The sequence below is a fragment of the Blennius ocellaris genome (assembly GCF_963422515.1).
Source record: "Blennius ocellaris genome assembly, chromosome: 23".
In the NCBI taxonomy this organism is placed as follows: domain Eukaryota; kingdom Metazoa; phylum Chordata; class Actinopteri; order Blenniiformes; family Blenniidae; genus Blennius; species Blennius ocellaris.
Genome location: NC_137672.1, coordinates 11,212,013 through 11,228,638, shown reverse-complemented (window position 1 = coordinate 11,228,638; position 16,626 = coordinate 11,212,013). Strand labels below are relative to the sequence as shown.

General features: G+C 40.6%; 1 protein-coding gene across 1 annotated transcript in view; it reads right to left on the bottom strand.

Annotated features, from left to right (window-relative positions):
- The window catches only part of LOC308147342 (glucosidase 2 subunit beta-like), a 138,852-nt gene that overhangs the window by 108,037 nt on the left and 14,189 nt on the right, over positions 1 to 16,626 (bottom strand). Inside the window, exons 7-8 of the mRNA XM_080519452.1 lie at positions 11,984 to 12,050; positions 6,922 to 7,000 (exon numbers count right to left, since the gene is read on the bottom strand). Coding sequence (XP_080375578.1) covers positions 6,922 to 7,000; positions 11,984 to 12,050 — 146 coding nt within the window. The remainder of the gene's footprint in view (positions 1 to 6,921; positions 7,001 to 11,983; positions 12,051 to 16,626) is intronic.

The following is a 16,626-nucleotide window of genomic DNA, read 5'->3' as shown; positions in this document are numbered from 1 at the left end:
AGGATGAGCTCAGTCCTGGTTCCACCATCTAAGTTGCCGAGCTCCCAGCGCAAGCCGTGTATGCTTTACCTTAACTACTGTATCATCCCCCAGCAAACACAGTGTGGATTGGTAAGCTTGAGCATGCACTGTAAAGCAAAATCATGGCCTACATTTCTACAGTCAGTCACTGGAATCCAAAGTACAGCTTAGGTCTGCAGATATTAAACTTCTAGGTCATTCTTAGTGACGCAAGAGCATACATTGCTGTAAAAAAACAAGGTAGTTTTGCAAGTTAAATAGACAGAGTAAAGAAGAAAAATGCTCCTTTAGTCCCTTCTAGACTCAAAAATCTCCTCAGAACACACACATTTAATCGAAGAATCACTGCAAGCTTATGAAACCGCCGTTCAAATGTATGAAAGAGAAAATTCTTGGAGGCAGATGAGAATTTCTGAACAAGAGGAGCGCTCTCTTTCCGAGGGAGGGAAAAAAAACAGCACCAGAGGCCCAGCCCATGACAAAACAAAGAGATTAAATGACCTGTGAATGTGACTTTCCATTTTCCATTAGCTCATACTCAACTTAGAGACCTGCTGCCCCCTTCTGGAGGCTGCGGAGACTCCACCCAGCAGGACGCGCCATCATCCTTGCTCTCCTCAATGTGTCTGTATGCATTTCCTATTTATCATACAGATGCAAGAAGACTCTGGATGTAAAGACCCGTTGACAGGCAGCTTTGTATGACAGGACACAAGTAGTTACACTTTCAAAGCCTGTGAACTGAACGTGTGTCTCTCACTTTACAAACGTATTCCATATTCACTCGGTAGAGATGAATGGATGTGTCCCCTCGAAATGAAATCTAAGAGAAATTCATCCTCTTGACAACACAATACAAAGCAGAATGCCGACATGATGGGCCCCCTCTGAAGTGAGATATCAGTGTTGGCCGGGGCCAAATGTCAACCAGCTCAAACAGATGGTGTGAAGAGGCCGACCTTGGTCTGCAGTGACTTGGGGTGGGAGGGCGGCGCGAGACGCCCGGTGTGTGTTTTTGCGTGTACAAGCTGTTGTGAACATCAAGAGTGCCGAGTGCCGTTGCCAAGACGAGAAGGTAAAGTGCAAGTCAGGCCGGCTCGCTTTTGCAGGTGCTGTTGGTGCACAGAGGGAAGCTGTCAAGCTGCCACGACGACAGAGAAATGTCAGAATCGGCACAACGGGGTTGGATAGCAATTTGATAAACAGGACTGTGCTAACAGTTATAGACACAGTTCATGAAATTTCATTACATTTCAGTCATTAGATGAATAATAAATGTGAAGTTTTTAGACTAAGCACTTAGGGAGAGGATAGATTATTTTTACAACTATGGAGTTTTCGTTCGCAAATCTAATCCAGCTAATCCATCTTATCGCTGTCAAATTCTTACCTATGGTATTTTAAATAATAGTTTCGTCAATGATGTTTCAGACAGCAGTTTCAAACACAAATGTAATAATAATGAACTTAATGTAAAATAGAGAAAACAAGCAAAAGAGAACTGGAAACTTGCCATCATGTACAATGAGTGTTATATTGTTTGAAGTGTACTAAACAAGAAAAAAGTAATAGCGTTTTTATCTATCAAAGCACATTTCTCAAACAATTAGAACATTAAAATGACATTATTTTCATTTGCTGATATCCAAAGATATCAGCAAATGAAACCACTCATATTGATTATCCAATTTAAATAGACAATGTGACTGTGCCGGCAACACAAAAACCAATGTGAACTATAAAATTTGTATTTGTTGCAAAAGTGTACAACCATAATAGACATCTAACTCATCTGAAAAAGAATCAATCTTGTTTTTTTTCCCCTGTTCTCTCATGCCTGGAAAAATGTAGCGTACAGTCAACTCGTGGTTCACCATACGGGACTTACTGGGTTCATTATAATGATCTTTAAGGTTCTGTTCCTGTTTGTCCACGCACCACTTCTTCCCTACTACACTGTTGTCATCTCGGCCTTGTTACCAGCTAATGTTAAGCTCTTTGACTGTATATAGGGATTCCTTAGGGTATGGTCACTATTATTAAAGTGTAACAAGCAATATTTCCATATCCTCTTGCAGGCAGTTATACAGAGATCACAACCTTTGAATCTGTAATAAAAGTGGCTTGTTTTTAAAAAGTGAAACTCACACAATTTTTTGATTTCTTATCATCAATCAGAGGCACATGAATAGCAAAGGTTGATATTTTTCCCCTTTTTCCTTTCCTTTTTTTTTTTAATCATGGGATTTCTTTAGTTTCTCTTGTTCCAAAGAAGAAAGAAAAATGTTATATTGTTTTGGCTTTCTCCTTTTATGGTAGACTGAGTACGGGGCTTTAAAGGGAGGCGAGTGGGTAGTAGATGGATAAGTGAAATTCACCTCTGCACAAATGTCTATTGCTCGAGAGAAGGCAATTTCCTGTAGCTCTGTTCACAAGCACACTGCTGCAGTCCGGGCTTGGTCACACATGGGTGCTCCTGAGAATGTATTGTCCTACGGTTAATGCTCAAAGAAAGGCTGCTCCTCACTTTTTTTTGGAAAGGTTGCACAGAGCTAATTTCGTGCAACAGTTTATATTTGCGCACCGACACTGAATCTTTTCAGGTGTCGACGTGTCGACTCCACGCAACGGCCGCTATTTGTTTATTTCTTTATTTAAATTTTGACAAGACATCCTTCTTCGATACCTACCGTACCTTTTAAATGCGAGGAGAGGTACATTAACAGGGGTTTCCACAGGGATGGAGGGCTATAACATAATGATGGAATACTGAAGGAGAGCCACTTCAGAATATCCCTTTTCCCTCCCGAGTACAGTGGCTCCTTTGATCATCAAATTGTTCTCCTGAAAATCCTCTCTGTTCTTGAATTATCTGGCCCGCTGAAGTGGAAACTGAATTTTCTGTGGAGGCCAAAGCTTCTTAAGAGAAAGGAAAAAGAAGCAGGGAAACTAATAAAAGATGTGAAAATGACATAAATTGAATAAGTGTGCAAAAAAAAAAAAAAAAAAATCTATATGGCCCCATTCCTGAGTTTGACAGGAAGGAACTTATCAAGGTCTTCAATGTTCAGCTGTAACATCTGAGCACTGATGAGGAGAAGGGATGCTCTCTTTTCCCTTCAGTTTACATACACAATACAGCATGTCCACCGAATGTTATCCTCCTGTTTCAATGACTTTAGTTTTTAGTCAAACACTTGAAAAGATTTATACAAATTCACGCCGTCTGTAACAGCAGCGTGACTGCAGTGATAAAGTCACCAGGAAATTAATTTTTAACCTTTAGTAAGGTAAACATTTCAACACCAAGATCTTTTCAACAGTTTTATTACTTTTACCTTTTTTAACATCCGTGAAAATATAAACGATCAAATCTGTTGTAATGTGAAAAAACCAAACATATTCCACCACTCATAGCTAAAAAAAAAATCAATAAAAAAAATCACTCAAAATGGGATAAATCTTTGCTTGAATTTCAATAAAAGACTTTACTATTGTGTTCCCACATCCTACAAATCTTAACTTCTGGAAGTTTTGTTTGATTTTAAAATGGGGACACTATTCGGCCCCTGAGAGCAGACTTTATGTTAGACATGTCTATTCTTTGAACACTATCATCCCTTCCAGTTGTTCAGTTTCATTTTTTGCAAGTTAAAAATACTTATATTTGGCCCCAGATGTTACCATCCACAATGGAGGAGGGAAATTACAGATAGATTTCCCTCTACTTCCTCTTGTGCATAACATTGCTCAGATTAATCAACGTGAAAGATGGAAAACAGATTTTTTTAACAGATGATGAACTATTTTGGTAGATATTGCTTTAACCAGGAGCTAGCAAATGGGCTTAGTTGTTATCAATTCCTGCTTAAAATAATGTCCACCTTTGTTTGTGATCTAGTGTCTATTAGGTGGTAGAGTTTCGATTAACTGAATTGTAAAAAAAAAAAAAGAAGAAAGAAAAAAAGGTACTGAATAAGAATGTGTATGCCAATAAAAAGAAAATTAAAACACAATAATGTTAAAAACCAAAATGCAGACACAATCACTATCATGGTAGGTTAATATTTATGTCTTTCCCCAGTTCATTTTCGGCACATGCATTGGTTTAGTTCGTCATTAGATTTATGTGCACATATTATGTGCTGATATTTAACAATAGCGTTACCATTTTTCAGGTGAGCAATAACAGTGTCAATAAAAGGCACCGAATGAGAAAGAGAAATGTTTTCCAAAATGAAAAGACCAAAACAGTAATACACACAGAAGTTAGCAAATATAGTCACCTGAATAATAAAGGGTTAAAATGACAAACACCTTTTCCGATGCACAGAATTATCTTCTTTCATGGTACGACGGCCCCTGGACCCTGATTAAGGGGCTAACACGAGGCCGCCTGTCAGTTCTAATGTAAATTGCCTGTTAACGACTGTCGATGGCACCCTGTTTAATTTGCCCAGCTTGATCACCGTTTGTTGTGGTGTGCAGTTAAGTACACATTTTCATATTCATGCATATTCATACTGATTCATCCTCTTCAGTTGCAGCTGAATTCATTAGGAACGAGTCTCCCGTTAGCCAGCAGAAATAACAAATGAGCGCTGATTTTCCCCCCATCTGGAAGTCTTTTCATGTTGGTTCCAGCTTTGGAGCGGCTTCCTGCTACATAACCAAAGCCACCATCTCCAAAGATGTTCTTGACTTAAGACGTTTTACAGCAGCTAAAATTAGCAAGCCAGTGCAAAATACACAGTCACCCCCTCAAACACGGAAGAAGGCATCTCTACTCAAATGGTAAATACAAACTTAATATGCAAAGAATTCAAAACGTCTCTATAAAAGCATTTTCGGCTAAGTGACGACCTACTCACAAGCTGAACTTTTACCACCCTGCAGTGGGAGAACCCAGCGGACATGGGTGTGTGTGTGTGCCTGTCTGTGTAAAACCCAACCACCATTTACGGAAAAGGAAAGGAAAAAGAGGAGGAGGGCAACAGAAATTGAGCTCGAGCCATTTTGTTTACAGCCAGAGATTTTGATATCTGCCGCCTGGTAAGAAGGAGGCTCAACGAGTTTAAAGTGAAACAGACAGCCGCATTCTCACACGCAGCAGCTTGAGGGGAAAATCACTGTTCGGGAAACTGAGATCGTCTTGTTCGGAATTCAAATAAATGTGGAAGGAACCTGCTTGTACCAGTGGAGAAAAACGCTGAACCCATGCAGACAGACAGACAGACGGTCGGCCGAAGAGACCAAAATCACACCGAGGCATGTGTGGCTGTCAAAAGCGCCGTTTACATTTGTTTGTGAGACAAGCAGGCATTGTGTTGTATCCAGAAGCATGGCGCGCATACATGAATGTCTGTGGTCGTATGCAACAGACAGCTTGTGATTTTGAGTCATTCGTAAACCAAGCCGATGCCATAAATAGACACCAAATGTGCATTAACACAGTAATCCGTCACAAACAAATACAAACAAGCTGGTTTACCCTTAAAAAGAGAGTCTCCATCGGCAAAGCAATCAATGCATTACGTGCAAAATATTGACTTTTAATTGTTTAATTGCTTTGAGATTTTTGAAAAGGAAACTAAGTAGGGACAAGAACTGTGCCCAAGATTTGGTGATTCCTTTGTTTTCGCAGTTGGATTCAAAAAATCTCATTGCTGTTATACAAATTTACTATAAGTTGCTCACAGTACAAGACAGATTAAGTGCGCGGGGGGTCAGTGATGCGTCGATGAAGCACCCAGTCTGCCCAAGTGGTCATCACAGTTATTGCTCCATCAAATGCTGGAGACGCCCCTCGCCACCTTGTTGTTAAGAAGTAATACGAAGAGACTGGGTAAGCTTCACTCGCTTGTTAACTTATTTCAAGGAGAGACTCCTCCATCTATAAGACACGATTGATGAGTTCCACCACATCCCGTGGATTGTTTCAGCTTATGCTTGCACTTCATGGATTATTGAGGTATTTCACTATAAAAAAATGTTTGCCGAAGTGCTGACGACGACTAATGCTAAAGGCTGGAGATTCACTCGCTCATTTATAGTTTTTATAAAAAAGTTATTTTCACACCATGTTTCTAATCAAATTTATGTGACTTCCATTGGAGCCAATCAATACAAGTGTGTGTACAGCAATCAATATCACAGGAGGCAGGTAGGAACAGGTTTGGCGGTGAATGGAGGAGTAAAAGTGTAATAACTGATAAAATCCTCAGTCTTCTCTTGCAGAGTGTTGTGTTAAAATGTCAGCGTGTTTTCGCTCCTCTCAAAGTGTTGAGCTCACACTTCTGCAGCGATCTACTGGTGTGGCAACGTCACCACTTTATTTGGACTCTTTGACCTACAGCGAACAGAAAACGGCAGCCGCAAATAAGCATTTAATTTGTATTTTTTTTAAGTTTTAAGTTTAAATCTCACACCTTCATTCAGTCTTTAAGTCATTGGAGAGGCACCAAGACTTAAGAGGAGGGTCACGAATTGTCATCTGATGATGATTCAGTCCTGATCGAGTCTCTGACTCTTTAAGTCTTGTGGTAACGTTGAACAACCGAAAGCTCCTCTAAGCAACTGTGAAGCTAATTGATGCAAAGCAGAGGGAGGCTATAAAAAGATATCAAAGGGCTTCCAGCTTGCAATTTCCAGTGTCTGCAATGTCATTAAAATGGAAACTGTGCAAGTCAAGTCAAGTCAAGTCAAGACGTGGAGGACTGAGAAACTTTCAGATAAAGCAGCACATTTGTTTGCGTAAAGGTTAAATACAGCCCGAGGCATGTGTGCCGTTCTATTTAGGTAGGTTGATGGACAACCACGGGGAAGGAAAAAAAAAATTTTAATCACCAGGAGAAACTCTTGCCTGTAGAAGCGCAGCAAAACTTCTATGAATAAACTTACAAGTGCTTCATCCTCGGAGAGGAGCCGCTCCTCATCATGGACGAGCACCACTTTAGACCTGACTTCATCGACTGTTAACCTGTGGGAGGTAAAACATTTCACTTAGTATAATACAGTTTTCTTTCCTAGTTTGATTAGTTAATTTCATCGTGGTTCACTGCTGAGAGTAACCTCAACAACACATTCCGGGGGTTTGTGTGCCAGAGCACCTGAAGGCCAACCAGCAATTCACATTTCAACCTCACTCGTTTTCATGAGAAACACTGCAGATAAGGAGAGAGAAAAAAAAAAAAAAAAAAAGCTCTACTTTTTGACCAAATCTTGAGGCAATTTTGGGATTTTAAGGAACTCCAGCCTGTGGCTCTAACTGACTGCATATTAAACTACAAATAAATGCCTCTTGGGGCTCAGCTGGCACAAACCTGGGTTGACCTTGGTTTTTTAATTCTTAGTTGTTTTAGCCAAATTTCACTCGGAGACAAATACACACACATTAAAAAAAGAGTCACACAGAGTAAAATCAAAATAACTCCACATCAGCTATAATACAACATTCAGATCGTTTCTTCAGCCGCTGTTTCCTGCTGGTGTCTTCCTTGTAGAAGTTTCTCCTAAACCACCACGACTGAGCTGCGATAATGACTGCATTGCCGGGATCAATCCCACGGGTCCATCAAAAGCGGAAATGCAGGCAAACATACAAAGCGAATAGCTTGTTCCACTACAGAGGATCAATGGACGTGGTAAGTGCTGAAGAAAAACAATGGCTCTCGCCATTGTGAAGCAGTACAGAGGCAGAACGGCAGCGCCGTTTATCGAGTGAGAAGAAAACTGGCTCTGGCCACAGCAGTCATTTAGGCCATTTATGAACATATACCGCATTATATTAGCAAGTGGATTGCAATGCGCCTAGTGGGCTTCTCTGAGGAGGACAGTAATAAATATTAGGGAACTCACACGGACTTTACAGAGATAAATCCTGACAGAGGGGAGGGGATAAAAAGCACAACCTGTTCGTGGGCCTTTGGGAGGCTCCATCATGGTTCATTTCCTGAAGCAGTTGGTCGACTCTATTTATAGGCCAGCATACTGGTACCAGTTAATCCTGCACTGGGCTGCCAACTGCCTGCCTGCTGGCACAGTAGGCTGCACTTGTGTGTTGTGCTGGGGAAGGTTTGTGATGAAATAATGCTGAGGAGGACCAGAATCTACCTTAATGGCCACCGTGTGGGAGAACCCCACCCCCCCCCCCCCCCCCCCCCCGCATAAAGCGAACTTATAAAAACTGTGCAAAAAAGGAAGCACGGCCTCAAAACAACATGTAGGATTATCATACATTTGATTCTTTATCCCTATTGAAACACACACTTCAAAAAACTTCGAGGTGCTGGTGATTCGTATATTAAGAGTGTGACGGGAGGAGCTTGTCGTGTTTAGACCTCTGACATTTAGGCTCCGTCTGCGATTGAATTGTGCGCCATCTTCGTGCCAAGATCTAAAGAGCTCTCCGAGGCCTTCTCAAGAAAGGTTGCGAATGCCCTCGAGCCTGGCGAGGGATTTAAACAGATCTCTTTATCATTTAACAGAAATTATTCCCTCGTGAGGAAAACAAACTGCAAGTAGTTCAGCTTTCCAACGACTGACCGCTACAGCAAATTGAGCCAAAGAGCATCTGACGTCGGTTTTTAGCTAAAAATGTTACTAAAACCCAACAGTGTATTTACATATTCATTTACAGTCTACTGGGTGATAAAATGCTGCACTATTAGCTGAAATACACAATAGTTTGAGTTAATCATTATCCTGTTACTATTTGCACGATAATGAGCATCATCTTGCTTCTGACCTCTTCCTTTATGCGTTTCAGAATGGATTCAAAACCTTACAGAAGAAAAATAAAATGCTGTCATTTTTCTTGTGCAGCAATTATTGGCGACTAAATGGACACAAAACTGAGATTAGCTCGCCGTATAAATGGGAGAACAATTATCTGTGAATCTGCATTAAAGATAATTAGCAATTCCAATCAAGTGGATTAAGAATGGGGTAACGTTTTGCTAAGTGTCATTAGGGACAAAGCCAAGAGCTTTTTTTTTTTTTCTTCTTCTTCTACAAGATAAAGACTCTGCAGTGCGCATGCTAATCCGGGTCGAAGTCAGCAAATTGCCTGGCAATGTGCAAGCATCAGGTATACGGGTGACTTTCGACTTTCCATTTATCATAACGCCGGCTAAATCAAGCTTGACACTTGGGCACAGGAGCTGTCGAGTCTTTACTGGGGTGGGGGGTAAAAAAAAAAAAATGGTGATGTTGCATACGCACGTACACAAAGCCTTCACCCACACACCGGCTTTATTCAAATGGGCATCAATACATGTCCTGCATCGAGATAGCCAGCTCACCAATTCCATTGACTGACGGACTGAGACAATGGCCGGGTAGAAATAAGCGGCACTTGCAGATATTTCAGCTTAGTAATGTGTTTGTTTAAGCGCGGCCCACAGAGAGACGCGGCTTTGGGCGGAGGAGATATAGTGGATGGATGGATGGATGGGGGCAGAGCTGAGGCTGGGGGGAATTGAATGGGGCGGGGGGGGGGGGGGGGCAGAAGGGCTGAATAATGGTACACATCCAATCGCAGGAATGCATAAGTGGGCATACAGCGCTGCCGTGGAAAATCGCTGCACAAGCACTTCATCCCCGATGCAGCCATATGTTTTATAGCGCTTTCAGTTTACTATGCCCAGCCCAGGCTGCTTCCTTTCCGGGGGAATATGCCCTGTTAGCTTGAGCAGTATTGATTTTTTTTTTTTTCCCCTTCTTTTTTTTTGGGGGGCAAGCATGTTGTGGGAAAATGGGAAATGTGAGGGTAGGGACCGCTAAAGACAAAAAGCATGAAGGGGACAGAGTCTCTGTTTTTCTGCAAGCCACCAGCAAATTTACATATCTGCGCGACAAAGTAAAATGGATGCCCTTCCCTTTAAAGCTGAGCAATGTTAAACACAGATTATGATGGCGCAGTAGCGCGCTTAGGTGGCTGTGGAGGAAGCCGGGAGAATTTAGGGGGACGCGAGCAACAAGTGAGCCTGCTGAGGTTTGAAGATTGAATAATGCAAATAAGGCAATGATTTTTTTTTTTTTCTTCCTCTCAGCTTGCTGGAGAATAAATGATTGCAGGAGGATCGGGGAATGAGAAATGTGCATTCAATTTAGACTGGTTGAGACTTCACTGCATCAGAAATTAAGGTGGAACTGGTAACCATTTGTTTTATAGCACAAGCAATATGAAACCGGAAAAACATTGTTGTTTAAAATAGTTGTTTAATACAAGTTATTATTGATTTTCTCCATATTTCTTGCATTCTTATGTTTCTTTTAATGCACTGTCCTGGTTTAGCATAACTCATATTGAGAACTTGGGGAATTACGAGTGAACATGAGATTTGAGTTTGGAGCCTTACTAACATGTTTTATTTACACCGAGTGTTCTAATGCACAGTTTTCTAGTTAATGTATAAAGTATTGAGAAATTTGAGTTAACATAAGTATGTAAACACACATTGCGATACTAAACTAGCCTCGCAATACAACCTTTCATCATAAGGTGGTGTATTGAGGTGGTGTTTTTTTATTGTATGTTATGTTCCTCTATTTTTATGTTTGCTGATTTTGTAATGTGATGTGACTTTTAGTGCCTTGAAAAGCACTATACAAATACAATGTATTCTCATTATTATTATTATTATTATTAGTAGTAGTAGTAGTAGTAGTATTGTGAAACAATAGAAAAAAGAAAGCATGAGCTGAAACCCAGTTAATATGACAAGTACTGTAGAAGTTGTCAAAAAATAAGTTGTTTAGAACTTCAGCAAAGATTCTAATACCTAGCATACCTGCTCCTGCAAAAACAAATAAAAAAATAACCTCATCAAGCTTTTTAGTCGTACAAACAGGAGTTAATCATCATTTTACCATAGTTGCTGCTCAGCAAAAAGAATGTTTAATGCTAAACTGTTTATTTTGCTTATTCAGTCCGATTATGCTAGCAGAGCTGGCCTCCTGACATACTGAACGATCCTGACAAATCTGTTATCCTGCACCTTTATTGATGCATGTGTCAGAGCTGTTGCAGTAAGTTGTTAGTTATTCAGCTGGCATACATTGCATCAGGTAAATTAAAAAAAAATGTAAATGCCATACAGCAAACACAAAACTGGTCTTATTAAATGGTTCATACAGATTAAGTGCAAATTACATTTTATTCTACTACTGTTGTTGAGGTTAAATCTCAGATAATCAAGCTAAAAATGCCAGCAATGGAGTAATATCCATAAAAGGATTCTTGAATAGTGATAATGTCTTTAATGAACTGTCAGCTGTAAAGTTAAGTAGCTGCTATATGATGAGGCAAGAGAAAATCACTTAATTGATCCATGTAGCTTTGTTCTTTTGACTTTACAACCATCAGTTATTAGAAGAAGTGCTTCAATGACTCAACGCCGGTTACATAAACGTAACATCCACTGGTCTTGCAGCTACATTAAGCTTATTCCACCCCGTGTACAGTAAATTACTCAGACTTTTCGGAGTAAGTTGAAAAACTTGGTCAGAACAATGTTCAGAAGCAGGAAAGAAAGGTATCCCTAAAGCATCGTTAACCTCAATTCTCTTCTCATTCCTCACAGTATCTCTGTGGCACAATTTTTTTAAATGGCATGATTAGAAAAGAAGAGCACCAACTGGAAGCAAATAAGCTTTGAGACTTTCTTTAATATTGGACTTTATATCTATCTGAATAATGTGACATAAGCCTTTTCACACCGTCAAGAGTCGAAGCCTTAAGGGAGAACCACTCAGTATATAAATATCACCAGTGGCCTTCAAGAAACTGAATCAGTGAATTCCTTTTATATCAAGACCTTTGCCAACATTAGAATATCTTACCGTTTTTGTATTGAATTGCTAAAAATAAACCCAACACATCAGGGATATGCCATAAAAAGAGTGAGCACAGGGCAGAATAACATCCAGGATAGACAAAAATAATCAGTATGTTATTTACCTGCCATCTTTATTGCTGTCCAGTAACTGGAAAATGCTGGTAACTGAATTGTTCTGGGGTCTGACACCTAAAAAGAAAAGTAATAACGGGGTTATTGCAAACTTTTTAAGAGGAAGGTAAAGCAAGGAGTCATGACAAAAAGAGGCATTTATTTATTATTATTTACTTTGAAACTCTGGAGGACTTGATCTTTAATCATCAAATCATTTAGACAAAACACAAAATCTATTGAAAGATGCGGGAAGAGCGAAACGGACGGAGCTGGAGCTGGATTTTAAAACACGGGGAGCTATGGGGAGGGAGAGCTGGAGGGCAATCAGGCAATGAGTCAGTCACGCTGTGCAAGAACATTTGGTTTCCCTGTAGGGACGGGGGGGGGAAAAGCATGTCAGAGTCCAGAATGCAATCAGGAGGCTTTGTGCTGTAACGGCTGCTATGACAGTGATTTCCCTCTTCTCCATTCACATTCACGGGCAGATGAAAAGGAGACGCAAAAACTTCCTAACCCACACCCCCCCCTTTTTTTTTCCCTTCCCCGCAAACACGTGACCCCAGCTGATTCATTTTGTGAATCGCATTCATTGGGGTGGGAGGGGATAGGAAGTTCTCTTATGTTCGCTGCCAAGCATCTCCCATATCATCAGCAGAATGGCAAACGTAAAGGGGCAACGTGATTGGCCCCAAAGTCTAGGGAGAAGCACTTTACATAATGCTAATTGCACATCCGCCGCAATTACCTTTCCTTACTAATTACAGAAAAGCTAATTGTGAAATTAGCATTTTTATTTTTTTTTAACCAGTGTACAGTAAAGCGTCTGAGTTAAGTGTGAGCTGCAGGGTTGTGAAAGAGAGGAGAGAAAAAAAAAAACATGCCCTTTCAGGATCATTTAAATGAATCCTGAAGCCATATTAATAAAGAAACTCTTATTTTGACTTCCATAAAGCAGAAAATTGCACAGCACTTCTCAAATCAGAAAAGCCAGATTACTCACTACCCTAAAGTTGACTTCACTCAACCACGAAGGCAGGAAAAACACACACACACACACACACACACACACACAAGTTTTGCTAATATTCGCCTGCGATACACACAGCATCTGTCATATTAGCAGCCTATTCTTTTTGTTTGAGCAGCACTCTATTCCCAACCTAATGCTTGACATTCTCAACTCGTCCTCTGGTTGCTCTGTCTCGCAAAAATGAGTGCAAGAAGGAGGAAGAGAAATGGTCTCATCCCTCCCTCCACTGCAGAGCTGTAGCTATGAAAAACAACCATAAGGAGGATAGATAGAGAAGGGAGGAGAGGAAGGCAGGCGAAGGAGGGGGGTGGGGGGGGGTGGAGTGAGTGCTGGGAGTGGTGGTAAAAGGTAAAAAACCAGGAGTAGGGAGGAATGAGGGGAAAATAAAAGGAGGAGAGAGGGTGGGAAAAAAAAGAGGGGTGGGAGGTTTAAGACATTGGCTCTTTCAGCCGATGGCACATATAGGGGGCTATGTTTACTAATGGACACCATCAGTCATCCACCCATGTTGCCCTGGCGATATCACCACATACTCGTAAAATAAGAGAGGCACAAAGAGAAGAGAAAAAAATGGAACATATCAGCAGGAGACTGCGGATCTATGCCCAGCCTACAGACCACGTTATCCACACGAAGCTTCCTTTGTTATTGTAGGATCGGCACTCCAACGCTGAAAAAAAAAACCTCACTATTTGCTGCCTTTTACACACTATAAGCAATATTTCCAGGAAGGAAATTACAGTTTTCTGTGGTGGAGAAGAAGAAAAAATGAAATGGAAACGAATCAAAAGACTGCAGGTGCTGCAACAGAACTTTTGCTTTCCCGAGAGCAGGAGATGGTGTAAATACTGAGATTGAAACCGGCAAATAAGGTATTGCAACCTAAATGGGGGCATTTGATGGTGTGGGCTAACGGCAACCAGAATGAGTCAGACAGTGCATCATATTCAGACAACACTGCAGCACAACTGGAGCGTTGCAGCTCAGGAAAATCAATAACTGACTAATTTCAGTCGGCTCATAAATTCATCAAGGTTGTGATCACGGTTACTGAGCCAATTGCCTGATTCCCAGAACTCGTCTCTCAAGGTCCCCGCGTGGCTGGAAGTGATTTTCTAGGACATTTGTTAAAAACCCGCAGCTGACATGACAAACAGGTGCGGCAGGGAGTTCTGAGTGGAGAATCTGAAACAGCAAGCTACCGAATGAAGTTGCAGCCCCAAAATAACTCACGAGAAGAGAAAATCTTGTCTTGTGCCTCGACGGCCTGGGAGGAAATTCACCAACTCATAAGGACTGTGGTTAAGCTTCATCTTCCCAGGTCCATTTTTAGACTCAAACCAAGGTTTTTGTCTGGTATTATCGACTTTTATAGGTTTTTTTGATGATGGAAAACCTTTGATTTTTGATGATGGATATTAACGTGAACTGTCGAACTGGACATTTATAATTCATTCACGCCTCACAGATACTGGACATTTCCACCAACATTCATAAACGATGCATGCACACTCACTGCATAATGCAGCTATACATTTGCCGCCACACATTCGGTAAATACTCCTTTTCCCACTCCCTGTGTATTTGGGATTCTCTCATTCTGTTGTAAATAACTTGTAACAATTTGTACTATTGTGCCAACAAGCTGTTGCAACAAAAAAACATTCCCAGACTGGGAGTAATAGTGTATTTATGTATCTATTTGATACGTTTTTTCTATTATCCATATTATTAGACTCCGTGTGTTTTCCCTGTATAGTGAGAAGAAACATCCACCCCCACCGTTTGATTTTGGACCTTGGGTGAAGCGCCCCTCAGGAACTTCAGCTTCTTCTCACAGTCCAAAAACGTCCTTGTTACTTTAGTTAATGAATCCAAAATTGCCTGTTGGTTCACATGTATGTGTGCGATTGTTTTCATCTCGGTGTCAACCACTGTGACGAACTGGAAACCTATCAAAAGTGTACGGTCGGCTGGGATCGGCTCAGGCACTTCGACAGAGTTACATTAAACGACAAGATGAAGGGAAGGACGTACAGACGAATGGATCATCAACAAGAGCAAGCAAGATGCACATTTTAGTGGCATAAGTATAAACATTGATTTCACTTTGTTACTCATAAAATAACAATAACTAAAGGACTGCAAAGTACTCTGTAAAGCATAAAAGCAGCATAAAAGTAAAAATAAGCCCTTTAAAGGACTGCTTGTTGAGTGATCTTTTTCTATCACTACAACCTGCAAGAGACATCACATTCAAAATATTCCTTATTCGTCTATTCCATAATTAACATCCTATCCAAAGATTACATCTTACCATGTCAGTCATGCATGAATCTACCGACAAGTGGAACATCTGTACAATTATGCAACATCTCATATATTTGGGCTGTAAACTGTGTTAAGAAGCACTTGATACAAGCAAACCATAAATAATGGGTTTTGAATGCAAACTGTAATTGAAAGAAAACATATGACAGATATGTGTGCATCGATATGTATAAATACAGTGCAGATACTGAAACCTGAAAGTGCTACAAAGCACGGTAATAAAAGTACAAAAGGATTGTATGATAAACATGAATCAATCTAAAATGGCACAAAATATCTGCTTGAGTCATGGTTTAAATGTGAAACGCAATAAAAATGGTTACATTATTGCACATGGGAGATGACCATTTTGCAGTACGATGCAAATAAAAAGAAACATTTTCTTACTACTGTGACATCATTCATCTCTCCCCATTTATATCACACTATTGGCCGACTATAGCTGCACACGAGTATAAGGGAGGTGATTTAAAGGACGGTCCGACAGCAAAATCAGGTCAACCAGAGGATTACCAATGAACTTGAGGAAATCCTCTCAAACTGTGGGTGAACTCTGAGACGGCTAGGCTTTGCATATTGGGATGTACCATTAAACGAGAGACTCAGACATAAAACGAGGTGCGCTTTTTATATGGCAGAGTTAAAAATCAAGCAAACAAACATCATTAAAGGAGGAAAAGACCTCTGTGTGAACCCGGAGCTTATCGTGGATGGCTTTAAGAGGAAAGACACACGCGTGATCATTTTTCTGTCTCATTAGCTTTGAACAACAAAGACTTTGCTATTCATTGAGGATTTACTCCTGATTTTGTAACGTCTTTTTCAAAATGTGAAAAAAAAGACAATCCAGTCTTTGGCTAAAAGATGAAGCTAGTGTGGTTATATTACATACATCTATGGAGTCATGTGATGAACTTGTATTCTTATCATAAAGATTGTTTTATGCGATTGGATTGCACAATATACAAAGGAAGTGAAAAACAGTTGGTTTGGAAATGCGTAACTGCATATGCACAAAAGTACATATATGCGCACACACACATATTTTCTAGATACACGCATGCTGCTCTGTCACATCAGATATCAAACCATCCCCCACATCTCTTGTTTTCCTCTACTGTATGGGACACATTGTGCCACAAGAAACTCATTTTCTTCCAGGGTACAAATAACCCAGGCCCTTTAAAACTTCTCAATAGCTGTGCATGAAGCCCCGGAGACACGTCTGAGTGACAGCCGCTGTAAAGGGAGAGACTGTTAAGTTCTATTTTGCGAGCTCAGCTGCTTGTT